The 27,919-nt window shown below is 35.7% G+C and overlaps 1 protein-coding gene across 2 annotated transcripts; it reads left to right on the forward strand.

Moving 5' to 3' along the window:
- Positions 1 to 64: 64 nt before the first annotated feature.
- LOC139694351 (uncharacterized) lies at positions 65 to 27,919 on the forward strand. Of its 2 annotated transcripts, none has more exons than XM_071592855.1 (10): positions 65 to 167; positions 608 to 3,739; positions 4,394 to 4,609; positions 7,168 to 7,334; positions 8,804 to 8,960; positions 11,511 to 11,631; positions 13,308 to 13,444; positions 18,617 to 18,682; positions 20,153 to 20,313; positions 22,831 to 27,919. In XM_071592855.1, the coding sequence occupies exons 2-10, from the start codon at positions 1,325 to 1,327 to the stop codon at positions 23,789 to 23,791; spliced, it is 4,401 nt and encodes a 1,466-aa protein (XP_071448956.1). In that variant the 5' UTR covers positions 65 to 167; positions 608 to 1,324; the 3' UTR covers positions 23,792 to 27,919. The 2 variants fall into 2 exon arrangements, with proteins under 2 accessions (XP_071448956.1, XP_071448957.1); XM_071592856.1 differs by having other exon boundaries at positions 7,171 to 7,334.

Below are 27,919 nucleotides of genomic sequence, written 5' to 3' on the forward strand. Positions count from 1 at the left end.
TTACGCTACAAACCACAGATCAATTGATACACAAGAATTATCTACGAATGGAAGTATGAGGGCGTTGGTTATGCTGTTGTTTAGTTCAGTGCGTTCAGTGAGTCTTGGGGGGGTTCGGGAGCAGGTCTGGTCAGCCTCTCCAACGTCTGTTTATATCTAATCAAAGCGTAAGTGTTAATCTTTATATTTCATATGTATTAGCGGCTTTACAGTGTACTTTTAGATATCTAAGTAGTTGCTGTGCTCCTATTACGCAGGAAACGGCGTAGCTCATAAGTGTGAATATCGAGTTGACAAAAGGCCAGTTGCAACAACATGGCTGCCCGAACCGGGCATCGAACCCATAGCCAATATTTATTATGCGTCATTTGAAATGCCTTATTTCTATCGGCGAAATAAGTCTCTGATGCATTTGTGTACGTAATATGTGCTGCATATGAATGTACTAATGATAACAATCTCGGGTTTTAGTAATGTTGTCACTGTTTTCATACTAGATGATTTTCTTCTGTTATTCTGTTGAACGGATAATTGTGCGAGGAGAGTTTCATCCAGGTAACGTATCTCTTACATATGTAGCTAAATACTCTTTTATCTTCCATTTCAGTGTTGGCTGCTGCAAGCATCTTGAAGATATTGTTGTGTTTAATGCCAGTCATTTACTAGTAATCGAAGGACTCACATATCCAAGGATGTCTCAGGGAGAATCAATATTTCATATTGCAAATTTTATTTACTAGTCCACCTTAAAGGCAGTTTGTATGCATATATCGACCATAAGAGTTTTAAAATATCCATATTAGTTCAAGAGTTAAAAGTTTTATTCGTTTGTTTTGCATTTCCAAAAGTAAAGTTCACATAGTTATTTTAAATAGCTACTTGGGTGATAAATATATCAATATACAAGCCCCTATTTTACAGATAGCCACGCGTAATGAAAGGGTCATTTACGTTTAGAGATGTTTGAGAGGATTAGTAAATAAGCTATGTTCTGGTATCAGTTTCTAAGTACACTTGAGTGGTGTTCATTACAACCACAATGATGATTAGCACCTCTGTCTGCAATCTATTGCAAAGGAATGCTATTTTTTTCATTACTCCGTTACAAAGAAAAGGGAAATTAAAGTATGAGAGAGTGACTAAATCATAAAATGAGGTGTTAAATAGTGAATGCAGCATCAATGTATTTTTAATGCAAAAATATTCACGGGTTAAGATATAGCTTTAGGCAGTTATTCTGCTCTATATGAAATGAATAAACTTCTGAGACTTGGCTGTAAATAATGCAAAGGTGGGTTGGGTGTATTTGTAGTTTCGATTGATAATGAATGAAAACCTTGAAGATGGTGCAACTTCTGGAAAGTCCAGGAGGTATTCTAGTGTGCCAATTGCTTTACTACCAGAAACTCGAACTTATGGTCGGAAGACCCTTGGTTTCAAGATGAAACCAGGGGTGGGAGATGTAGCTAACGAACGTGGCAGCAAGGAGGAGAGTGATAGCCAAGGTGAGAGTGATAGTGGCGATAGTAGTCCGCGCAAAGTTCGATATTCTAAGATATTGAGGCATAAGGCATTAGGAGCCCGCGGAACCCAAAGACTTAAGCATGACAAGAAAAAAGAAAGTGCTCCTTTGGGGGGAGACTGTACCGTTTGTCTTGGATCAGGGAGGGATCCATCTGGCAGACCCTGCAGCTGTAGTGTTCCTTCCACATCCTTCCCCCCCCTCAACTCAATTATTGGTCTGCAACAGGTGGCCATTCAGTATATGCAACAACACCAACAGCAGCAGCAGCAAGAACAACAGCAGCAACCATCGTCATCAAAAAAGCGCTATACTACCTCCCCCTCTATTAACCAAACGCGCCCTCATGCATGTCCAATTTGTGGTCAGTGGTTCTTGATGAGAGAAAAGCTCGTGCTCCACGAAGTAATGAATCATGGGATGCGCCATTGTCGGCACTGTTCAGCTGTATTTCCTTCTGCTGATGAAGAGGAGGAACACCGAAAAGCCAATCACTTACCTCCCGTTTGTGAAACATGTAAAAGACCTTTCCAGAATGCAGTGGCCTTAGCAAGACATCTATCTGCAGCCCATGATGTCTGCACTTGTCTATTATGTGGTGTCTTAGTCAGACCTCGTGCTTCGTATGCCCTTCATGTGCGTCGTAAACACTTTTGTGTACGGGAAGACTATGATGACGAAACAGTTGGTGAATGGGGTTCCCCAGAAGTCCCTGCTGAGATAGAGGGTGAAATAGAAGAAACAGCAATTTTGCCAAATTTAATTGAAGATGCAGATGGTGCATGGTCGTTCATGTGCCGTCTATGTGGCAAGGAGCGTCGGAAGACAGACCTTTTTGGACACTTTTTTTCATATCATCGCCTTTCGTTGCCCTGTCTTGTAGACCTCCTATGGCAGGAACTTGGTAGGGTAGTGATTGCTGGTGCACCACCAGCACGTAGTCCAAATAGGGAAGAAGATGATGAAGACCCTGATGTTATGCCTCCTCCAATACAGTCTCCTCCTGCAACTCGGCAAATCAAACAAACAACTACATCGGCCCCATCAACCACTGAAGAAGAAAATGCTGATGAAGAAGAGGAAACATCTTGTTCAGTGTGTGGATCATCATACCCAACAGAAGGAGATGTGACCACTACTCCCAAGCAGGCGCACATGGTATTCTGCTCGAGAAAACCCTTTTGCAGAGCATGTGGCTTCACCACCCTTTCAGAGGAGGAGCTGGAAAAGCATGCAGATTCAGTGTGTCCGTTGTCTACAGCTTTGTGGCCTGAACTTGGTGGGGTGCCATGTCCATTTTGTCGTGCTCCCGTTTCTGATGGTGCTAGTGGTTATGAAAAACACATGGTTACTGAGCATGGGTGGCAACGAACTGGCAATGCAGACCCTCCCATTGTCTGTGATGACCTGCTCCGCCCTGGACCATCGATCACTTGTGCCCTTTGTGGTGAACAAAGTGGTGTAACCTTGGGAAAAGATGTTCATTCATTGTTTGAGCATCTGCAAAACCACAGTCTTACTCTTGGTCCTGCACTATTTACATTATCCTCAATATCTAATGCTTTAGAGCGAGCAGCTGATCCTGATGTACCAGACTTGGGTCTGGATGGGGAAGATCTGGGCATTGGGGAGAAAGGAGAAGAGGGAAATTATGATTCAAGTGATGAGGGGGGATCATCTATTGATTTTGAAGACATGGAAAGTTACGTAGGGGGGATGGATTTCTCAGGGATGGATGCTTGTGAAGATGAAGATGATGACATTGTTCCTCCAAATGCTCTTGACACTGACTTAGGAGAGGCTGACATCGATCCTCATGATGTTCAGTTACTGATTGGTGATGCTAGCAGTGGAGATGAGGACGACTCACTTTTACGACCATCTAGGGTAGAGAAACTGGATGAAGCCATAGCAGGAATCCCTGCTGCTGAGAGGAATTCATTAGAACCTCTTGAGTGTGAATTATGTCCAATGCAGTTTGATAGTGGAAATGAATATCGCCTCCACCTACAGGCAGTCCATAGAATGGTTTTTGGGGGAACAGAAGAGCCTAAAGTGAAGATTGAGCCCAAAGTTCGATCACCTCGTGCCTGTCGGTTTTGCTCCCTTCAATTCCAAAGCAGATGGGAGCGTAGTGGCCATGAAGTTGGAGTCCATCAGGGGGAGCGGGAGTCATTTTACAGATGCTATGCTTGTGATGACACGTTTTCAAGCAGGGTATGTTGATATTATTTTCATGAACTTGTGTGTTATAAATTTGTTTATATTTTGAGGGTATTGAATATAAGTTTATTCCCTAAGGTACATAGTTGTAGAGGGTAGGAAAATCTGTGCTGCGGAACAATTGTTTTAGGAGGTTATTTTGGTTATCGGAGGTCAGGGAGTCCTTAGCCTGAAAACAAGGCAATGAAGAAAGTATTACCATCATTGTTTCTCATATTAATTGAGGTGTTCTCTAAAATTTTGCTTCAAATTAGTTGACAATGCAAGTTAGTTCATATTCTTTTCTATAAAGTTATCTATTTTGTCTTAGCACGTCTAATTTCAAATTGTATGGAACTTGATTTAATGAAAATAATTTATTGCAGAGCAACTGGTCCTGCCACATATGCGAATAAACTGCATTCACCACAATAAATTGTTTCTCTGAAATCCACAATGTTTTTGCTTAATTAAAGTTAAATTTTACAGGATTGAGCTTGAAACATGGATTTTATTACCTAATATTTTAGCAGCACATCATTTTTATAAAGATTGATTTCTAATGAAATTTGTAGAACCTTGATGAATATGGGAGTCATATGCTAACAATATTTTGTTTTCTGTTAAATTTTAAAGTATTATAATTAAACTGGCACTTTTCTCTCACAGGTTTGCGTACGACGACACATGGAATCTGCCCATCCAGATGAGTTGCCATATGATAAAAGAATGGTCTTTAAGTGTCGGCGTTGTCTTGTTCTTTTCCCTCGATTAGGTGCTCTAAAAGATCATTCAAGAATTAAACATCCTGGAGCAATAGTCTATAACTGTCGCTTTTGCCCTTCTGTTTTGAAAACAAGAAAAACCCTTAGACAACATGCCAAAGTAAGTAATGGTTTATAGTCTAATTATACGTAGTAGTGGTATTTCTTTTAAAATATCTTCAGCGAAGAATAGCAGGTCAACATTTCTTCTTTTTGTTTTTTTAATTTTATGTTTTGCAGTGGACTGAAAAGTTTTTTTCATGGTAGGCTATTTACATTTTACATTTGGATAAATGGAATTGCAAGTGTTTAGATTCTTGCATCCTATCCAGTTTTCCAACTTAAATAAAAAAGATGTGTTTATTTTATTTTGAAAATGAGTACTTGGGTTCCTGAGAATATAACCTCTGATGATTCTCAAGGTAGTGGAGATCACTCTTCATATGAAGATATTTTAACAGCAGACCACTGCAATTTATGAAGCTTTTTAAAATATTTCTGCAAAAAATAATATCTGGGTGTGGATCAATCCAAATCTCTTTTTCTGTTGGTTACATAATTGGGATCACCCTTTTTTCATTAGGTCAATCCCATTTCTTTCATAAATTTAATGATTTCATTGGTTAAAAATATCGGTAATACTTTTTGAATATCACAAAACTGTCAATTGTACATTTTCCTTGTGTGATAATTTTATGTGATTGACAACCTGACTTGTGATTGCAATGGGAGCATGACATTAAAATGTACAACTCTTGTAAATAGTTTACTATGGCACAGAAACATAAAAATGATGAAAAATGTAATTTACTAATAGTTCTTCAAAGTATATTTGCGACTTAATGTACAAAATGTAAACCTGTCAAGTGAAGTTTATCCAGCTTTAAATGAACTATTTTCAGGAAGACATTACCCTATTTTGCGCAAATAAATATCATTTGGTCTAGAGTTGCATTATGGTCTCTCGATAGGAATGAATAAATGACAAAAAAATTCAATTTGATACTATCCTACTAATTTAAAAATCTGTCAGCCATTAGCTACAACAATTACTTTGAGCATGCAGATGTTTCAGACTAGTTAGCATTTGATTTCAAGGGGTATTTTCAATTTAAAGTATAATTCAAAAATTCAAAACTTTTGTGAATATTTTAAAGTTTTTCAAGGAATGTAATTGGCTGAAGAAAGGGAAAGTCCTTTGCTTTTTTTGACCACTATGGGCTGCAGACTCATAATCTAGGTCGTTTGTGATGGTGGTTGTATTTGCATAGGATGATTCATTTGTTGAAACTAATACTGTTAGCTAACCCATTGTATGACAGTTCTGAGGCAGTAGTACTGCAATTTTGTTTGTCCAGTGTCCCATCTCAAATAATTGATTTGCAAAAGGTTTATATCCTTCATGAGTTGGGATGGCTTTCATACAATCTCTTTATTAAAGGCTCAGCTCCTTTTCAGCAAATCCTAAATTGCCTTATTGAAGCTTATGCATTCATAATTTCATCATCAACCCTTGAAGTTACCTAAAAATATTATTGCCTTCTCACTTGTCACAACAACTGATAATACAAGGGGTTACTAGAGATAAAAACAATGTGTGCAAGGTTGTGAAATTTCTTTTTTTGTATGTTTGATTGCACATGCAGCTCATTTTATAGTGAAATTCTCTCATTAATGAATGATTACTATTCAATGCAATTTCCTAGAATAATACTATACTTTTATCTACCAATCGTCCTGTACATTCTGTAGGAGCCTTTTTTTTAGGTCTCCATTTTACACTCAAACAATTCATAGTTGCCTTAATGCAGGGTATCATTTCAGCCTGCCTTTCACAGGCTTTGAGAAAAACCTACCTTTTCATTAAAATTTGTATTTATTTTAATAATCAGCAGTTTAAAATTGAAAGCAACTTTTGCAGGCTTTGAGAAAACAATTTGATGACATGTTCAATGTAAATGGGTATCATCCAAAGTTGTTTAGTTTTTATAAATTCATATTTATATTCTATACTACTAACTAATTAACTACTTTGGAGGGAAATCAATTTATTAATAATGTTAAAGCAACATAAATCTAGTTCAAGCTTTGATGCTACCTTGGAGGATCCAAATGAAACTTGGAAGTGCCCATGCCTATTGATACAGTTAATCTCAAATGCCTGATCACACTCAGCTAGTCTTTAAAGTCGTCTCCGAAATGTTTCTTTGTGTGATAGGGCCACATGAATCCTTGTATTGGAAATCAATGACCTCATTACATTTAGTTTCCTAACCTACTGTGTATGCAAGTAGGTTTGTCTGTATGCCAATCCCATACAGTATTTGAATTTTGTTTGATTATTTGATTCACAGATTGCTGAAGTATAATTTCTTTGAGCTCCACCAGTGTTTTTATGCTATGTCACATTATGGAGATATTTTTTAATTTAAGAGTTTCAAAATATATGGATGTAATGCACTCATGTCGTATGGTGTAATGGTTGCTCCAGTTCCATTTAGTTTCTGAGTTTAATTTACATATTGAGTTTAAGTATTAATGCAATGTTTCTTGAGATCAACCATTTTTATCTTCTGGCAATTATTGTTTAAATTGCATGATCCATTTGATACTGTTAAGATAGTTATTTTAGAAAATTCATGAAGGTTTTAATCAGTATTTCCTTTTTCATTGTATAAGCAGGTAGTACATTCAGAGTCACGCCGTCGTGAATGCTCCTTGTGTGGAAAGGTGTTGTGGAGTAAGCGTGCATATGGAATACATTATAGGATGAAGCATAGTAAGACCACAAAAGTTGGATTCCGGTGTCGTATTTGTCAGAAGAGATTCGACTCAAAGGATGAAAGGTATGATTTGGATGACATAAATCTCTGTCATGATTATTTGGCTTTAAAAATTTATGAATAAAATGAATATCTTTTGTCATGTCAAGTCTCATATTAACATGCTATAGTCTTGTTTTGTTTCATGAAAAGGTTTTTTGCCTGTCCCCGTTTGCACTTTAGTTTTTTTTTGTTTAAATACTAATTTTAAAGTATTTCCACACCATAGAAAATAAAAATGGCAATATTTGCCAGTTACGCCCTTTTTTTTACTTTGCATTTCATTTCACTTGTTGAGTCTGGGATTCAGTTCCCCATTCCCTTAATAAACAAAGGGGATGCAAGTTTGTGTAGGGAGTAGTGCTCAATTTACAGTTTCCATTGCTCTCTTAAATGTGCCATTAGGCTGGTGAAATTATTTCAAGTGAAGCATTTACAGAAATAGATGAATTTCCATGTTAGATACCCATAGTTTTCCAAATTAACATTGTGATGGAATGCCTACTCCTGCATATTCATATTTTGTATTAGAAAAAGTGTGATGGTCCAAATAAATTATATTGCATTGTTGAGAAATACTAAATGTCTTACTTAGCATTGTCAACAATGGTGAAAAATAGAAAAAGATTGCTACAAAGCATTATGTACAGTGATATGAATATCATAAAAGGGTATTTCAATTTGTGACTTGTTTGATTCCCCCTCATTTTAGCTGTACTTATAGACTTGGATTTCAGTTACCAGCCCACGTATTGGTTTAAAGCTCCTTAAAACAAGCTATTGGTTGCAATTCACAGTAAAGACATTGTGCATTGGTGGTTGGCTAGAAACATATTAAATCCACCACAACAGATTTTCTAAAGAAATATCACAATACGAGTTTAGACTGCTTAGCCACTGCTATTGCCCTGTTTGGAAAAAAAGGAATTGGTGGAAATTTACCCACCAGAAAATTTATTTCTGCTTATTTAATTCTGAAGAGACCTTTAATACGGTATCCATTTATAGAGTGGGCAGTGGTCATGAAAGAAGGTAACCAAGACAGGGCCAAGAGACTATGGACTTAAATCACTCTCCTTCTCTATTGTGATGGAGCTGGCATGGAGAAAATGAATAGCAGGAAATGCCACATTTGGAAATTAATTGTTCAAATAATAAAGCTTGGATGACAACTCATTTGTTTCAGTTACGGGTTACAGAGATTCCCATTGACTAGAATTTCAGAGGAGAGAGATCGCTTCATAATTGTTCTACTCATGACTGCTGTGACATGAACTGCTTAAACATTGTGAATGAATATTTTTTAAATTTTCTACTTAATTCTTTGGTCACTTTGCTCTTGTGGAGAAACTTGAGTTCTTTAATAGCAAATAGGATCTGGCTGTAAAAAATATGACTGAGCTATAATTTGCATATTTTTCTTCTTTGTCAGGAAATATTATTGATTTGTGATACCTTATTCTTCCTCTAATGCATATTATGGTTTGTTTCAGGAAACTCCATTACCAAATTGACCATGAAAACGAGAGTCCTTATCACTGTCCAGACTGTGGCAAGGGTTTTGCATCAAAATCAGGGATGTATGGTCATCGACAGCTTCACACGGGTACAGGAATATCCCGCTGTGAACATTGTGGCAAAGAATTTACGGTATGTTGAATTGCACCCATTAGAGGCCATTTTTTTTATTGTTTCATGTAAATAATTATTTGAACCATCTTGAATTTATAATTTCCTTAAGACAAACTTTGCAAAAAGAATATTTGGTCATGGATGAAGAATTTTTCACATGAAAACATACCTTTAATTTTATAAGTGCTGTTTCCTGTGTAAACAAACAAATATAGATTGTAATAATAATGATATGTGTATTTGTCCAGCGGACACAGTGTACAGTATTAAGACTATATGACAGGTGAATGGGATGTAGATCACATTATTCACCAAGAGAAATACATCATTCCATTATGACATGAAACTAGCATGCACATATTACATAGATGTTCATTCACGCTAAAGTAAAACTCATCAACCAGATATGCGAATAGATTTTTCTTGGATAGTGAAATTATTTTCTCATTTTTTAATCGGCAGGTTGTTAAGCAACTTTGTGCAGATGTCAATTTTTGTAGAGGTAGATTATAATGTTAAAGATTTGTCCTTTTTTGCCCTATGTGAATATATAATTTGCTCTCTGATGAAAAAAAAACTTTCACTCCTAGCCCTTGTTATTATTAAGTAATATACCCATAAAGGTAGGTTTCGGATTGACATAACTACTAAAATTTTGTGACTCCTAATAAAACACAATTCAGCAACCTACTCTACATCAAGTCCCTCTTCATCTCTTTGTATTTCCTTCTTCCCTTCATCCTGTTGAACATCCCTATCCTGTTCCTGCCCTTTCCTCATTTGCCCAACATTCTCCCCTATATTACAGTCTTCAACATCCTACTACCTTCAACCATTTTTCCTGCCTCCTTAGGATTTCTCCCAAGGAACCCCTCTCCTTGCCAACCATACCTGCTTCCTCATTAGTTTTTCTTTTGGTCTATTTCACCTTCTCGATTCTTCATCACACCCCCATTTCAAAAGCCTCCAATCTACTTCTATCATGCTGCTTCAGTGACCACGTTTCAGCGCTGTACATAACTGTGCTCCATATCAAAGTTTTGATGAGTCTTTTCTTAACATCCACACTCAAGTGTTGCAGCCATCAGCTCCCTCCTTCTTGTGAAAGCCTCTTTGCCTAGGGCAATTCTTTTCCTTATGTCCCTACTACTTTGACTATTTGGGTCCAAAACACTTCTGAGAGTGGTAAACTGTTCTCGCTCTAGCTTTTGCCTTCCTATTTTAGTGGTTAGCTTAGCCTTTTTCTTTCTGGAAAATCGCTTAACCTTTGTTTAAAAATATATTGATTCTCATCCCATATCTATTGCACTGAATTTCCAATTCACTCAGCAATGCTTGCAACCCCTTGGCTGACTGACAAACTAGAGCTTGGTTATCAGCGTACCTATCTGATTTTACGAATACCCTGCCGACTTTCATCCCTACCTCCAGTTCTTCATATGCCTCTTTAATCATTTCCTCCATATATATGTTGAACAGCTCTGGTGATAATTGACAACCCTGCCTTACACCTCTTCCTAACTCTGACCATCTGGACTTTCCGTCCCCCACTCGCACCTGAGTAGTCTGAGATATGTACAGATTGCGGTATAGCCTCCTTTCTTTCAAATCTATTCCTATTTTCTTTAATATACTCCTTAGTTTTCCCCAATTAACTCGATTCCTCTCAATTAGTGATCTCATTACTGCAGTGGCATCGCACGTGCCTCTTCCCTTCCTAAACACAAACTAATAATCCCCTAAGTAATCATTTGCCTTGTTGTCCATCCTTTTGTTGATGAACCTGAGAACCACTTTAGCTGTGTAAGAAATCAAACTTATTTTTCTGTAGTTCTCACATGATGTAACCTTTACCTTTTTCGTAATAGGGACTAACACTGATCTCACAAAGTCTTCCGGCCAGATTCCTTCCTCCTAGATACTACAGATCAGCCCATATAGCCTCTTCCTTCCTCCTTTTACTAAACCTTTTAGTAGTTCCGCAGGAATGTTGTCTACCCTCACAGCCTTATTTGATTTCATCTCCCTTAATGCCCATTCTATCTCATTGTCAAATATGTCTGGACCTAAGTTATCTTCCACTACGTCATGTTCTCTTTCCATGTCTAACCTTGTTGGCCTAAGTTCTTTACCATATTATTCTTCTATATATTCCTCCCATCTCTCTTGGATAGTTTCTGTGTCTACTAGCCCTTAATTGTTATTAAAATAAAATATTACAGTAAAAATAACTTTATATTTATTTTGTTATTGTATTATATATATTTTAATAACTAATAATCTTTAGAGTGAATGAATGAATTTGTAATACATCAAAATATGCTTTTGAAGTATTTTTTGCATTAACTAAAATTTTACTTCTCTGTTGATTTTTAATATTTTTCATGTGCCAATAATGAAAATTTGAAAATTCGTGGTACTTGAAAAAATTCCTCGGTTATTGTCCAAGAAAATGACCAAGAAATAGCATTTTTTGGCTGAAAGACTCATGCTTGTAGAGTAATAGATAAGTGAATTTGTAATTTGTAGCTTGGGAATTGTATATTGACCAACTTCTTTTGTTTTCAGAGAAAAGACAGTTACAACGAACACCTTTTAATACATAACGGTCCCCGCCACAAGTGCCCGCATTGTCCAAAGGAGTTTGTACAACGCTCAAATCTTGTACGACACATAAGAATCCATACAGGTCGGTGATATTTAATTTACATTAATTTGTTGGATTAATTAATTGCTTAACTCGTTGGTTTAAGTCATTTGAATGCTCTCCCAGGGATGTAATCTTTTTAAAACAAAAAAGTGTTGCATAAAATTTCACTTTATGCTGTATTCTTTTCCCTAGCTGTTGCTTTATTGATAGGTTATTCAACACTGATCTTGGTTAAACTCGTTCATACCAGATTTGAAATAATGGTAGGAATGATATGCACTTTATACATTTGATTTTATTACCCTCTGATGCAGCATTTCATGTTATGTTTTGAGGATTTGGAGTACCTTCTTGTATTTAAATATTTTTTGCTGTCATTGATCAACGTAAAAAATCCCATACTTGCTGTAGGTATTGTATGATACAAATGACTTAGAAAATTTTCACCTGGGGAAAAGGGCCTCCTCTGCCACAAGCTAAGTTGGAATATGATTATATTCTTTATTTAATTATGGATGTGAATGGTTTCTTTGTTATGGGCCAGGTGTGTGTATGATCTGTTCGTGATAAGGGTAAAAAAGAAACTTTAAGTTTCCACAATCAAGATTTAATATTTCATGACCATGATTTCGAAGCTGGGCATCATCATCAGGTAACATATATAAACATTTTTCAACTTATATAGTCTGGCTCCAAGAGGGGAGTAAGGCATAGAGAGTAACGGAGAGGAGAGGGGGTAAGACTTACCCCCTCTCCCTTACTCCCTTCTTGGAGCCAGACTATATAAGTTTTGATGTAGGATACCTGATGATGCACAGCATTGAAACCATGGTCATGAAATATTAAATCTTTATTGTGGAAGTGTAAAGTTTCTTTTTTATCCTCATCATGAAGGAATTCCACAAAGTTAAACCTGAAACTTATATTTATCTGTTCATTTGACTTTTCAATTACCATGTTTCCTGATGGCTTTCTGGTAATAATCATTCAAGTTACGCCCAAATGTGTGGCATTAGTCCTTTATCATGGTGTCCTCTCAATTATGATATGAATGTACATTGTTTCATTGATTTTAGTTTATGGGATGGCTGACATCTCCATTTTAATTTGTAGACCTTTTGACCAACTCAAAGATAAAATGTTTAAGAAATGACTGAATTGTTTTATTATTGCAAATGTGTAAGTTTGTTAGAATTTGAAAAAATCATTTTCAACATTTTTATTTATGAGAAATAAAAATTTTATCTAAAATTGTGTTAATGTGAAAATCATTATATTTATTGTCATGTTAGGACTACTCTAAGATGGGGTAGATACCTAAAAAATGATTGATTTACACTTATCCATATAAATTCCTCTCCTTGGTGTCTTATCCATGAACATTGGTGAACAAGCCAAGCTTCTTGCATTTCTTTCTGTCCTTTTCCTCCTCCTTAGTGAATGGGTTTGAAAGAGTAAGATGTTAATCAGATAATTAATATTCTCATGCTGTTGTTTGTTTGTCCTTAATTTACATGACCTAGTTTGTTGTATTTCAAAGGATCATTAGCCAGGGAAAATCAGCATTTTCCCCTTAATTGTGGGACCATATGAACATTTTTTTTCGTTGAAAATTAGCCATAAACAATCATGTGGAATATTTTTACTGTAATTTATGTCTGTACACATTTATGTGCATATTCTTAATGATTATTGAACTTTTTCTTTTTTAAAAGGAGAAAAGCCTTACAAGTGTACTCATTGTGACAAGCGATTTTCTGACAAGGGAGCCTGCAATTCTCATATCCGTGTTCACACTCGAGAGGAGACTTGTAGCTGCCCATACTGTGGGCAAACCTTCTCCAAGAAACAGGTATTTATTAATTTTTAGAAACGGTTAAAACTTTTCAAGTGTTGGCTCATAGGAAAGGAAAGCGGTGCCAAATGGATCCAATATGTGATATGGCTAACTTACCTTGGTACATTTTATCTTCCTTCACGAAATGTCCATAATGATTCTGTAATATTTATTCATTTTCTAATTAAACTATAGCCAGGGATTTGAATATTAGAGGTTTTTCACCTTTTTTGATTCTTCCCTGTGCCACGCTTTGACTAATTTTAATTTCCCCATCCGAAAACCTTGTCCCTGATTGGGATGCATTGAAGGGAACAGCCTAGTTGGTTCGGGAACTGTCCGCCCACTTTGATGTGCCCAAATTTTGTTTCATTCCCTTAGTGGAAGGGCTGCATTTGGACATGATTTAAAATGATTTCATTATTCTGTCATTCAGTTTGGCTCAAAAGGGTCATTTGATTATTTCTAGCATCACGTTTTATGTATACGGGGTAAATAAATTTTTACCTAGTGGGTTCGAAGGATCTTAAGTAATTGATATTCTGCTTCTCGTTGCCCATCTGCCTTACTGAACAGGAGAACATTCTCATGAGAAGTTTTCCAATTAATCGGGTGGATTGGTCCCTCTCAGGATAGACACGCACATCCAAGTGGATGCCCTACTATTTAAATGCATTGATTTTTCTCAAATAGTTCTTATCCATGGAGTGTGCTTTGGTATGCTGGTTCCTAGAGAGCAATAAGCTGTATGCTACATCGTATCTTCCATTTTTCTCTTGAATCATTTGCCAATAGTTATCAGTATTGAACTAAGCATATCTTGTAATTTTAATCAACAAAATTTGGCTACTTTCCATGTGAAATAAATCCTGTAACTCCTGTCCTGTGTCCTACTCCACCCATTTCTCTTTCATTTGACAAAGTATGCCAATATTCTCTTGCTGGTTAAAATTTGCATTCATTTTGTTTTAATGATGCAAGGCATACCAATTTTCCAATATTTGATGCCAGACAGACTAACATTGGAAATTTGGGATAAATTTGTGGTCTAATTAACATATAATTTAATCAATACAATCACCTAAAACTCAATTTGCTAGAACTAATGTACTAGACTATAACTGTCTTTTATGCTAAGTGCTTAGCCCTCCACAGTGTGCTCATTCTAGTGACTTAAGATTGTAGGTCAGTCTAAAAGAACTCTTTAGTGTAAACTCCTACTTTCTTCTATTTATTTGATTTCTAAGCCACATGAAAATATTATATGAACAAGGAATTTTGAAATGGGCAGGACTATGACAATGATTTCACTATTCATTTTTCATTTTCAATATTTTAATTTTCAATTGATATTGGACAATTTTGTATTAAAGTTAATGTTAGGACTGCAAAGTTCTTAAATATATGTTTACATTCATCAAATTTTAGTTCAATGAGTTAGTTGAACTGCTAAGTATATGAATTAGTCCTTCCATGTCTTCCAAAAAAAACCCTCAAGTAGAGTCTTAGGAATAATACTACTGCTATAGCCTTAATTAATTTCAATTTTCTTATTGTCCTTTCTATCTCACTGTCATGGACCAGCTTTGACTTCTTCTGAAAATATTCTATCAGTCACTTGCTTGTTTACTTGCTTCTTCCTGCCTTTATGTTTACTAATAATGCCACCCCTCCACTGTATTTATTCTGTAATTATCACCTTAATAATCCCTGCTGTGCTTCCATTCATCTCTCACCAACCTGAAATATCTCAATTTCTTCTCTTCATCTCAGGTGGTATACATTTATTTTCTAATTTCTCTGTTCTTACTATCCTCTTCTTGTTCCTACTATCTTCTTCTTTACTACTTTTGCTGTCAATTTCACTTTGCAAAGATTTCGTGAGATAATGCCCACAAAAGCCTAGCCTTTCCCACTGCTAGGCGGGAAGCATGGCCCAGTGGACTGAAATCTTTGGTTACCACTCATACTCTAATCTATGTCCATCATATAAGCATTGGATATTTAATTGAGATTCCCATTGCCTTCTCCAAGAGTATTTTCAAAATGACACCATTTCTAAAATGTCTGCCTCACTGGGGCATCCATTTCAGAAATGCATTTCTACTACCCCATTGAGGAACAGATGCTGCAAGGACTACCTTTTGTCTTTCCCTTATTGTTTGACTATCTGGCGGTGGTACTGCTATAGGTGTCATCAGAACACCCAAGCTCTTCCATCATGTCAAGGTTGTCGGGAGGGTTTTTAGTGGTTATGCAATCATACTCCATGGCAATCCACTAATGCAAAGAACTGCAGGAAATGCCACGACATTTACTTAAATGTAGTCATCTGCTGATTTCCATTGAATAGCAGAAGTTACGCTGCGTAAAATCTTTTGCCGTAACCAGGACTTGAATGTGGTTCCCCCCCTCAATACCCATTCAAGTTCTTCGACCAATTAGACTACCAATAGTGTAAAATCCTGTCTCAGGCATGACTTGGTGGAAGTTTTTCGTATTAATATGAATGCACTTAGCAGATTCTACATGAATATTTATTTGGCTCAACCATAGTTTCGTCAGAATCAAGATTTCCTATGATTTTGTGAACTTGCACTCTAAACAAATACTACCCAAAAAGTGGATATTAGTGTCGTTTGACGTAATTAACCTGTTTCCAAATGTGCTGAGAACAGAAGCAATCAATTTAACCAAAGCCACCCTTGATAAATCCAGTACACCCTACCCTGTGATTAGTGAAATATGTGCTGTACTGAAAACCTGTGTGTCTCAAAATACAGGTAGTTTTCTTTTTAATAAATATTATCAAAAATTGGAAGGCTTAGCTATGGGCTCCCCTATCGTAGCCGATATTTACATCAATAACTTTGAAAAGAACTTATTCTCATCAATACGTCCCTTGACTCAAAACTTACTCCATTGGTGCCGCTGTGTTGACGGCATGTTTTGTGTGTGGTCCGGATTATCAAGACAACTAATGAGCTTCCTTACGGTCAATTTTCAGTGGAATTAGAGAACTAAGAGACTATAAATTTTTTACATCTATAAATTAAAATTCACGACCAGAGGTTTGATTCCATGATTTACAGGAAGCAGTGCAATTCCGATGTCATTATCCATGAACACTCTATGCATAATTTCCACCAGAAAACACGGCCCTCTGCTCAATGATTCACTGACTGTGCCACATTGCAATGTCAGAAGCCAGCACCAAAAAAGAGATCCTTACGATCAAACATAGCGGCCAACAATGGGTACTAAACAGAATTAATGGACACACTGTACAAGAGAAGAATGACCTAAATGTTGCCAATAGAGTGACGGAACACCAGGCTTGCTACATCAATGGCAGAAAGAGCTCAAATTTCACCTAACATCTACTTGACTAAGAACACAGCAGTGATTTCCAGCTGAAGGTTCTACACATAGAGAAGAAGGAACCGAGATTAGATGCCCTCAAAGAGCTCGAAATTTTTAGCCATTTGCAACCTAAGTGCTTTGTTATTGACCAATTGTATCTCTCTCGTTCCCCCCTCCTGCACCTTTCATTTTCCACCCCTGACACTTCCCATTTCCTACCTGCTGACCGAGGTAGCCATTAAAATACAGCCCTCCCCTCTCTCATCCTCTGGCCTATCCAACTTAGTCGTCCCCAGATCCTGACCATTTCCCACCCGCTGATAAATGCATCAGACAATGCCTCCTGCTACCACCCCTCCTCATCTCACTTCTACTCCCCCTCCCATCACCCTACCCCTCCATTCCTGCTACCTTGTCTTTCCCTATCTACCTTTCTCCCACCCTCCGGTGATTGATTTATATTATTGTTCTGTGTTGCTACCTGTCACCTGAAGATGTTGCCTTTCAACGAAACCATGGTCGTGCCAAATAAATATTCATATGGAAACTGCAAAGTGCATTCATCAATTACCAATAAAGTAGACCATGAAGGATCTGAATTCAAATCGTGATCAAGGAGAATGATTTTTACACCGATATTTCTGCATTTCAATCCACAAGTATCAAATTATATAGCTATTTTAAATTTATAAAAATTAGAGGAAAATTTGTTGAATGTATGATTATCAAAAGGGATTTTTGTTTTCATGCTGCCAGAGCTTAATTTATCATAGTATTTCATGTAATTAAGCTGTATGTTTTTGATTAATGGTTCCTTTATCTAGAGATCTAGTTTCTTTGATGACTTTATTTATCAGTGTCTTTTAGGGACCACTGCTGCTAAAAAAATAACCATTTATCTTTTATAAAACATTAGTAATGATTTAAGTAAGAAATCATGAATGTATCGTTATTAAAGATATGTGAACACCATATCTTTTTGGTATTACACATTCTTGTGTATAATTATGCCACAGGAAGAACAGTTGATATTATCAGAAACATACTGAATAAACAGTGCATTCTTCTTCAAATTTACTGTTTTAATTACTTTTCCCATGCAAAATGAAACTGTCTTAAATATTCATATAATAAAAGACTTCAACTTCTCCTTAGGTTGCATACAAAAATATTTTGTTGTAATTGGAAGAAAATCCATCAGGCATTCATCTTCATTAAATTTGATTCTATCCTTATTGTTTCCTTATGATAATACTTAACTGGTATAATGTAATATATGGTATTGTGGTATATAAAACCGACCTTCGCGTTGATTACTGTGTTTATGGTTTATGATTAAAAGTGTTAACATCTATATTGTATGAATTTCTTTATCACATTCACTTTTTAAATTGAAATCCCTTCTTTGGGTGAGAATTCCATGGTAGATAAATACTTGATAATTGGATGATTGTTTTCATGAGCACTAGGTGCCTGCTGATAATCTCATGTTTTATTAGGTGGTATTGAAAACCATCTAATTGCTGCCCACCCTGTCTAAAGAAAACTGTTTATATTCATATTAAATTGAATTTTCTTGTGGTAGTTAAATTTTTTCCAAAGAGAAATAGGTCAGTCATATTTCACAACCCAATGTATTTATTTGATGCAAAAATGCTAATATGACCAATCATTAGCTTATTCCATTGTAATTTTTTCAAGATAGCTAACATTAAAAAAAATTCTTGTGTTACTATTATTTTGTATTAATTAATTAATGTTAACATTGCTGGTTTTCTTCTTTTAAGTAATTTATTAATTTATATCTTATCCAAAATTTTTCAGAAATTAAAATACCATATTAGGAAGCATACAGGAGAAGGTTTAATCAACTGTGAAATTTGTGGAAAGGTAAGTTAACTTGAACAAATTGTTTTTTAAATTGTAAGATTTATAATTCCATTCGTCGTTCAATTAAATGTTATATAATCAATGATTTTAAGTAATGTGGAAAAGAGCATTTGTTACCTCAAAGTTATTATAAACTTCTGCTTTTATTTTACACTGCTACTTACATAGGATGCTTGTGTTGCCTAAATAAAAATGTCACAATCATAATGTGCAGACAATGCAGCTTTGCATTGTGCTCATGGCTATACACAGTGGAATCTTGAATTTATGCTTCTGAATTAACCAATGAAAAATAAAAATGAATATTTATGTAAAATTGGGATCAGGAGGTACAAGTTTTTTTAAAAGTGTATTTCGATGTTTTATGTATAGAATAGTGAAATTGATTTTAGTAATGTGAAAAATATATACTCCCATCTGTTTCTTTAACCAGGCATGTGCATTGTGAGTAAATGAAAAAAAATCCTAGCATTGCTAAATTTGAAGTGAAATTTCTGTCATAGGAGACTGGCATTAAAATTAGATGGGATATGAATCATCATTACTTTGATCAAGTTACCTTCACCACTGGCAGTGAATATAGTCTACTGATAGTTAAAAAGAAATTGGGGGCCTCAAGGAAAGAATGGGGATGTCTTTAATTTTTCATTGTCTCCTTGTTATTTATTTAATGCTGAGAAGATTTGAGAGTTTACTAATATTTTTGTGACTCTCCATTTTCTAAGTCTGAGGAAATAGCAGTATAATGTGAAATGCAGTATGCCAAGGTATTGTACAGAGTATCCTGTTTTCTATGAAGGTCTTTCGAAATATGATTATTCGATTTCCAACCAAGTTCTTCACATTCAGATGTCTAATTGTATGGCATTTTTAGCTTCAATACATACTGTGTGTTTTTTCAGTCATTTTAAAGCAATATAATCAATATTAAAAAATCAAAATGTGCTGATGAAGATTATTGTAGCTTTATTTTCGATGATAACTGAAACCACTCTTGCTGGAAAAAAGCATAATGGAGTGCACAATTCATATTGCTCTGGTGGCAGATAGCTTATTTCATCATCATCTTAAAAATTGGTTAGCATATGCCTGATAAAAAATATTAGCAAAAATTAATCTAATGAGCCAATATGCATAGTGTAAACATTGCAATGACTCACCTGGAAAATATACCACAAAAATCGATATGCTATCTTCAAGGGATGCGAAGATTTTACATAAATTGTGTTCCCTGAAATCTAAATTTGAGTGTTTTACTCTCTTGATTTATATGTAGCTGCCCTCAAACTTAGAAAAATATGTAAGTTCAGGGATTATGTAAATTAGGAGATTGTAAATTCATTTTTTCACTGTAATTGCATTTGGGAGTGAAAGTATTTGTTTTCAAATATGAATTCCAACAATTAATTCTTTTGCCCTATTTTATTTACCCACTCTGTGCTACTCGGTGCTCTTGGTGGAAATTTGCAGTCATTCACTAACAGCTTTGCCCTGAAAGAGCACAGAGTCATCCACAACCGCCAGACCCAGATTCTTTGTCCTCAGTGTGGAAAAGGTTTCAACAGTGAGAAGTACCTCCAGCGCCACATCACCATTGTCCACGAGCCGTCCAACGCATTTCCCTGTCCCCTGTGAGTTCTTGCCATGCCTATTATCCCCCCTTAATCCCAGCCATGCCCGAGTCATGTTTCTCCACATTGTCTCCTCTTTCTAATCCCAACCTCACTCTTACAAGTCCACCGATTTTCCCACCATCAGTGCTGTTCGGCTGGAAGATGTGATGCATATGCCCTGAACTTTAAAAGTCCCAAGTGTAAATCAAGACTGTTGTTTTAGTTTGGTCAACGTGGACACTTCTTACAAGTTGACCACATGCACATTGATTTTTGAGGGGTTCATGTGATGTTGGTCTTTGCCACATTTTCTCAAATTTATAAATATGTGTTTCTAATTGTAGCTCAATATTTACATTGAGACAACCCCTTTCTCTCATTAAAATAAAATCTGTATTGCAAAAAGTGGCTTGGATCAATGATCCATGGGCTCCTTTGACCTGATTAATATAAAATTAACTTGTGGGCTTCAAACCCAAATTTCACACCTTTAAAGTTAATCAACATAAACATTACTGAAGTAGATGAACTTCTTTCTAAAATTCAACAATTCTTAAGGGGTTTAAGCCCATTTTTATAATGCTTTAAAACTTTCCTCACTTAAAAATTTCAATCATTCAAGCCTCTTTTTGATAAATCATGGAACAACTCACTAATGGCATTTTTTGTAGCTAGCCAGTGCAAGTTATTTCATTGTTTTTGTGAGTGCATAACTGATTCATAGTCAGGTTGTGTTTCATAATTACTGTGAAAACTGTCTTTCTTTTAGCTTACAGTTCAGTATTGCTAGAAAAATTTTATTCAAATGTTTGTTAACTTCACCTGGAACTCTTTTGTGAGGGATTGGAAAGCATTGTAACATCTATTGTACATTCCTGGGGCCAAAACCAAGCCTTGCCTCTGCCGTCAAATGCATGCGGAAGTAGCCTGGGCATTATTGCATGTTTAAAAGCCATGTTTGCATGTAATGTAAGTTATTTTCATGGTACTCAATGGCAACGCTTTCCAATCTCAAGTCCGCAGTTAATGGATGTGTCAACATCACATTTCAGGCACATAAAATTAGAATATCATATTCCTTGTATAGCTATTCTCTGTAACTTTGTCCTGTCTTCCTTAATCTGGTCATTTGTAAATCAGTATAGTATTTAATTGGAAAAATGTTAATAATTCCAAGAGCTGAATTACATATGGCTATGACACATTTTCTTTCTCTTCTTCTCTTCTGTCAAAATGTTTTGATATGTTTTTCTCTTTAATTAGGCTGTAATTACATATTTAACTTGTTATGCATTGTGAATTGTGCTTGACTAAGGGCTTCTGATTTGTTGTGTGGTGTAAGTAAAAGTTAAAACATTTTTATAGCTTTCAGATTATTTTTGTTCATACTAATTATTTTTTGTTTTGATAAATTCTAATTAATAAAATTTAAAGATTTTCTCACATCTTATTTCAATTAAGATTATTTTATATTGAGCATATACATATTTTTATTAAGTTATGATTTTTTTGTCTTTCAGACTATGAATTTGTAGAGTCCCTCATTTTATTAAGTGTGCACTCACTCTAAGCTTCTCTTTGCCTCTGTACTTAGAATTATTCTCTTAGCTTGAGGCATTCACTCCCTAGTTATGTGTGATTCATAAGTTTTTTCTTACCTTACTTGGAATTATTTTTCATTTCAATAGATATATCTAAAGGTTGGGTTGTGTGGTGTGAAGAATGATACTGTGTTAAAATCCACATCTTTCTACATTTTGGTGGTCGAAGAGTTAATATGTATTGTGAGCTGGACTTTATTGTATCTTTGTTTCTATTTCCATTACTATCCTTACTTAACTTTCAAGTAATCAGGAAACTTAAGAATCACCTATGTAAATACTTCTTGGAGCAATAGTTTGTTTACATGTACATTTAACTCAATAATGTAATTCAACATCTGTCTGAAATTTTTCCATTTGATCTAGTCTTATTTTTCCCTGTGTGGTTAGACATAAACTATCATGACACTAGCCTTTATTGCTAAGTGAATAAAGACTATCAAACAGATATTATATTTCTCTCTTCAAATAATATTAACCCTCCCGGCAAACCTTGTTCTTCATTTCTCAAATTGTTGGGATTTATATTGGTTGGCCTGTAAGTAGTCTTGTTTAGTCTTTTATTATTACCAACCATGCTTGATCTCATAATTTTTAGACTTTTCCTTTATTGGGCGGAGGCATTATAATTTCCATGAGACAGTGAAAGTGAATCAATCTGCAGAGTTGGAGTATATGTTTATATGCTGCTTCTGGTGCCTTTGGTCAAACCTGCACAACGCTGCGGTGCTAGTTTTTGGTTTCTTCTCACTACATATGCATTTTTTGTGCCATTTATGATTTCTTTTACGATGGTCACTATATTGCCAATGCCCATGAATTCTCTTTTGGACATTTTTAAATTAAGTTATCATCTTTCCTTAGCTATTCATTTTAAGAAATGATTGTTAACCAGACCAACTTTATGGGTGTCGTGTGGGTGTGTGTGTTGTAGGTGCGAGAAGGTGTTCTCTCAACAATCCCGATTGCGCGCGCACCTCATGACCCACACAGGGCTCAAGCACATGCGCTGTTTGCTGTGTGACAAGGCTTACTCCGTGCGCAAGTCTCTGAGGCGGCATCTGCTAGAGAAGCACCACATCTCGCCGGAGCATCCACACTACAAGCGCTGTTTCCATGCAATGTCCCCAGAGGAGGCAGGTCTACCACTGCTGGCTGCGGCAAGGGCTCTGGCATTGGGGGCAGCCGCAGCTGCAGCCCACGCTGCAGCCGTGGGAGGAGTAGACGTGTCGGGTGGTGAGGCAGAACCGAGAGGCGAGCAAGAGGATGATGACGATGAAGACGACGATGACGATGAAGAGGACGATGAGAGTGATGGTAGTCCAGATGGGGAGGGTTCAGGAGATCCACCCCAGCCGTGGCCAGTGGATATGACATGGACTGCCGGAAGGGAGGCTGAGGGAGTGAGCAGGGGTAGGGGGAGGCGTGGGAGGGGCAGGAGTGCCAGTCGCAGGGGTGAAGGAACGACGAGGGGGAGGCCAAGACGTTCTCCAGGTAGGCCCAGGGGTTCGAGGGCAAGCACAGCCAGCAGGGGTTCTGTAGTTCCAAGTGCTCCGAGGAGGAGAGGAAGCACTACGGGTAAGAAGAGACGGGTGGAGGCTATTGCAGAAAGTTTGATGCAGAACACGAAGGGGATCTTATTAGGAATTGGTGAAGAGAGCAGGGATACAGGCACATCAGGTGGAACTGGTGAGGGTGGGGACGAGCCGAGCCGAGAGGCTGTGGTGGGAGTGAGTGGGGCTGGACCTTCGGATGATCCCTGCGTGGTGAGCATTAAGCAAGAGTCTTCGGAAGGAGATGATGAGAATATGGTTGGAAATAATGGGGTGGAGGAGAAGGATAGGAGGAAGTCTCAGGTGAGTGAAATGGGTGCACATTGGTTGGCTGGGGAATAAATATATATTCCAGTCAGCTAGGACCAAAAGACTTAATTTATTGCACTGTTATTGGGATTTTTTAATGACTAAATACCTCTTCTGCCTGAAAAGCAGACATTTTATAGGTAAAAATGTATTTACAATGATTTTATCTGAAGGTCTCTTCACTACAGAGTTTATATTTTACAGTTGACCAATTACTTTATATGTTTCACAATTTCTAATATTGTTCTTTACTGGTTGTGAGGCTTGTCCTCTTTTGTCACTGTCATTGAAAATATTTATTTGGAATTAATTAATCATTGTGACAAGTGAAATGTGATTGTAAACATTTATCATGAAGGGTATTCATGATTGACCATTTTCTATGTGACAGTTTTTCATGCCAAAATGCAGACTTCTACTGTAGTTATCAGGATTTTGCTCCAGTCTTATGGTTTCAACTCTTAATGCGGGTATTACTATGGTGTCAAATGTGAGGAACTGATTTGTCTTAGCTGAATGGTAGTGTGATTGCGATTGTATGAATGGGTGTGTATCTTTGCTGATTGAAAGAGGTTCCAATATACATTATTATTGAAGTCACAAATTTTTCATAGCTAAGTCTGGTGGTCATATGTACTTCTTGGTCAGTCTAGCCCATGGTTATTTGGGTGTACAACTTGGGAGAGGTTTTCTTGTTCCATACGTCCGACAAATAGCTTTATTTTTTTCTACATTATACAGTGCTTACATATTGTTTACTTATTATAATTAACAGACAAATCAAAACATTCAGGGCAGTTATTATTAGCCAATACCTCTCCTTGAGGGTTGCTGCTACACGCACCAGTTGTTGATAGTTTAATGGATTTAGGTAACCATATTTTTATTTTGTTATCATTTCAATCTATACATTCATATTTACTTTTGAATTAACAGTAGTTATTGAACATAAAGAGCTGACTTTGTGTACTCCACACATGTTATATGTATTTTCATTCATGTATGCTTAATTTTGTTGAACATATTTAAAGGGACATATTATTAGCCCTTCCCTGTTGGCCTTAATGAAGCTGCTTTGTAAGCATTTTCAGTTTCATTATTAAGTGGTGTAATTGTTTAATTAGAGAAAATTGGTTAGTTCAGTACAAAGTATTGTTTTGGGCATTACTGTGTGAATGAAAAAGTTTTATTTGTCCTTGCATAACAGCAAGTTTTAATGGGTAAATTGCAGGTATCTGCTCTTTTCATATTAAGTCCTCCTTAGACTAGGATCATAATGAGAGTACTGAGGGTAGAGATTTGTAGAATAATTTTATTTTGAGATCACAACGGTTTCATTGCATGTCTACCATTTGATAACTTTTAACTGTTGAGGAATGAAAGATTTAGCTGCATTACTCTGCAGAATCACTGTACTACTTTCACAATTTCCAAAGAAATTTTAAATATTTACATGCTTTTGTTGTTAACACTTACCGAATCTTCCTCTTATATGTCACTATATGATATTTGTTAATTCATTTAGCTACCTCCTAATAAACACTTGTTTTCATTAACTGCTTGATAGAACTAGCAGTTTACTCCGGGCAGTCCGTTGCTTTCTGTTCAAGATGAATGAAAGATTCTCAGTGGAAACCATTTTTACTATTGAGTCTTTTTTCAGACTCATAATATGTTGGAATGTTACAGAAAATGTGATGATTATTAGAAATTTATACTACCCATTCCTTTGGGATTTTAATAGTAGCTACTGAATGGTGTCTATATTCAGGCAATATTTGTTAATATTTATTTTTGGTGTGCATGCAAGATTTTATAGTAATTTGTGATTCTTCTTACCTGGACAGTTTGACTTTGATATTGAATCATCTTTCTGGGAAATTTCTAGTTAATTCAATGAGATAAAAAAATTAATTCCATTTGTACTGTAAAGAAAGCACGTGATGTCTTTTATACCTCCTACAATTTATATATATATGTGGGCATTTGACTGACTTTCTAATGATATCAGGTATTCTCAGAGTTATTTTTTGTAATCAAGCTAGGATTTTTTTAAATGGGCGATGTAGAACTATAGTTTCTACCTCATCAAGCTGCAATAGAGAGTTTCCATTTGTCTATCTCATTAGTCAGCTGTTTGTTAATTCATCTGAGTTTTGCAGCTCCATTCCTATGGGCTGATGAGCAATAGTTTATAGGGGAATTAACTTCATGCTCCTGTCCAACTCATTCCTTTAGTTCTAACCATTCTTCCACTATTTCACATCTGCCTTAATGAGCCATTTTGTTTGAATTATCCAGTTAAAGTAGCTTTACTTTGATTCTGAAATGTGTCAATTGCTCCTATCAAATTTGATAATGCGATAAATGGAGCCTATTTTATAGCAGTAAATTTGTAAGGTTTCCATGGGATGGGATCATAATATAATTATTTATATAGTAATCTCTATTATTAAATTTAGTTGATGCTTATGTTATGCTATATTAAAAAAATTTGAATGGTAGGTAAATTGGTCATTCAATGTCTCCCCTCATTGAATTTATTGGGTTTGGTATGTTTTGCTTTGATCTTCAGGTTTGGTATGCTTCTTATCTCGTTGCACTAATGGCCATCCATCTCATTTGACTTTATAATAAACTATGAATGAATGGCTCAATTTGATTGATCCAAAGGTGCCCTAAGGCCCTTATGGGCATTAGTGCTAGATAATCAGTTAAACTTCATTATTGTGGATTATCATTTGGGAACTTATTTTATAATTTGTTTACCAAGTTTTTAATAATACTGATTTCTTTTACCAAACACATGTTGTGCCAAGTATTTTGCCTGTGGTGAATGTTATGCAATCATTTGGTCATTGTTAAATTGATTCTGTACACGTTGATGGTAATGCAGTGTTGCTGCAAAAACTGCAAGTGTTCAAGTGTAACGCATTTGTCAATTTCAAATTTTTTATCACCTTTGGAAAAGTAACTTAACTGTGACACCATTTAGTGCCGCTGAAAAAAAGTATGGTTTTCAATTTGTTAAAATTTTTTACTTCAAGGTATAGACAAGTACATCTTTTTGGCATGTGAATATGAATTATTTTTCTATGTAATTAAAAAATAGCGATGAATTGTGAAGGATTTTTAGTTCTTTTAAGTGTCATATATGTTCCATTTTCATTGTTCAAAAATTGCCAAAGCTAAGGCATGTATGATTTTTATATTTGCGCTATATTTCTCTATATGTATTGCAAGCATGTACCATGATTGTTAATTTTGGTGATGCCACTTGGTACAAGAATGCCATTTGTTGATTCTAAATTTTTTATTTGGCACAATATGGTGTACTTGATGCAAGTTGGTTATAGTAGCTGGTCAGCAATGTTGGTTCTATATTTTTCCATTTACGGGTTGGTGCATAGGCACTATGAAAATTGATGATTTATGCTTTTAAAAATTGTTTGCAAAGTATGTGTTGATATCCAAAGAAGTCCTTAATAATGAAGATTGACTGTACCTATGTTATATTTGTTTAATGCTGCCAGTTATGAAGAAAACTGGATTTGAGTGCATTTTATAGCTGTTTCTACCTCACTTTGTCTGAAGTAATAATAGTAATAGGAAATCATGATGATTTTAATGTTAGAAAGGCAAGTATAAGAGAACTGCCAAAGAAACACTTTGTTAAGCTTCTCTTGATGAGCTTATATAAATGCATATATTGTGGAAGACATTTACTGAAACTCATGGTACAAAATGTTTGAAAACATTTATTTAATTCATAAATGACAATGATTTTCTAAGGAGTAGTGACAGTCATTGGTGTAATATATATATTTACATGTACGTTATTTTCCATTACTTTCTTACTTTATATTCGAATATATTTGTCTATTAAACAAAATATATAAATACTAAACATCAGTACCTCTACTTATTGTATTTCTTTGTTGTAAATGTGTTGGTGAGAATGGCATATTCAGGATAAAAATGAAAACCATATCTTTTTGAACTCTTGACATATTGTCTTATAAGTCATAAACAAATATTTACAAATAAATATATGTACAGCCAAAATACAATCTTTTGAATATTATTTAATAAGATGATAATTTTGAAAAAAACTACTTCCGGCAATACCTTAGCTGTTTATTGCATGTGAGTGAATGAGTA

Source organism: Hetaerina americana, unplaced genomic scaffold, assembly GCF_022747635.1.
Source record: "Hetaerina americana unplaced genomic scaffold, ioHetAmer1.1.p SCAF_5, whole genome shotgun sequence".
Taxonomy (NCBI): Eukaryota; Metazoa; Arthropoda; class Insecta; order Odonata; family Calopterygidae; genus Hetaerina; species Hetaerina americana.

What these genes read in the sequence shown, in the direction of transcription:
- LOC139694351 (XM_071592855.1), top strand. Translation starts at nt 1,325, where the DNA reads ATGAATGAAAACCTTGAAGATGGTGCAACTTCTGGAAAGTCCAGGAGG. An exon ending in TTCGACTCAAAGGATGAAAG is followed by an intron (nt 7,335 to 8,803) that starts GTATGATTTGGA and finishes GGTTTGTTTCAG; the next exon opens with GAAACTCCATTACCAAATTG. An exon ending in ACACATAAGAATCCATACAG is followed by an intron (nt 11,632 to 13,307) that starts GTCGGTGATATT and finishes CTTTTTTAAAAG; the next exon opens with GAGAAAAGCCTTACAAGTGT.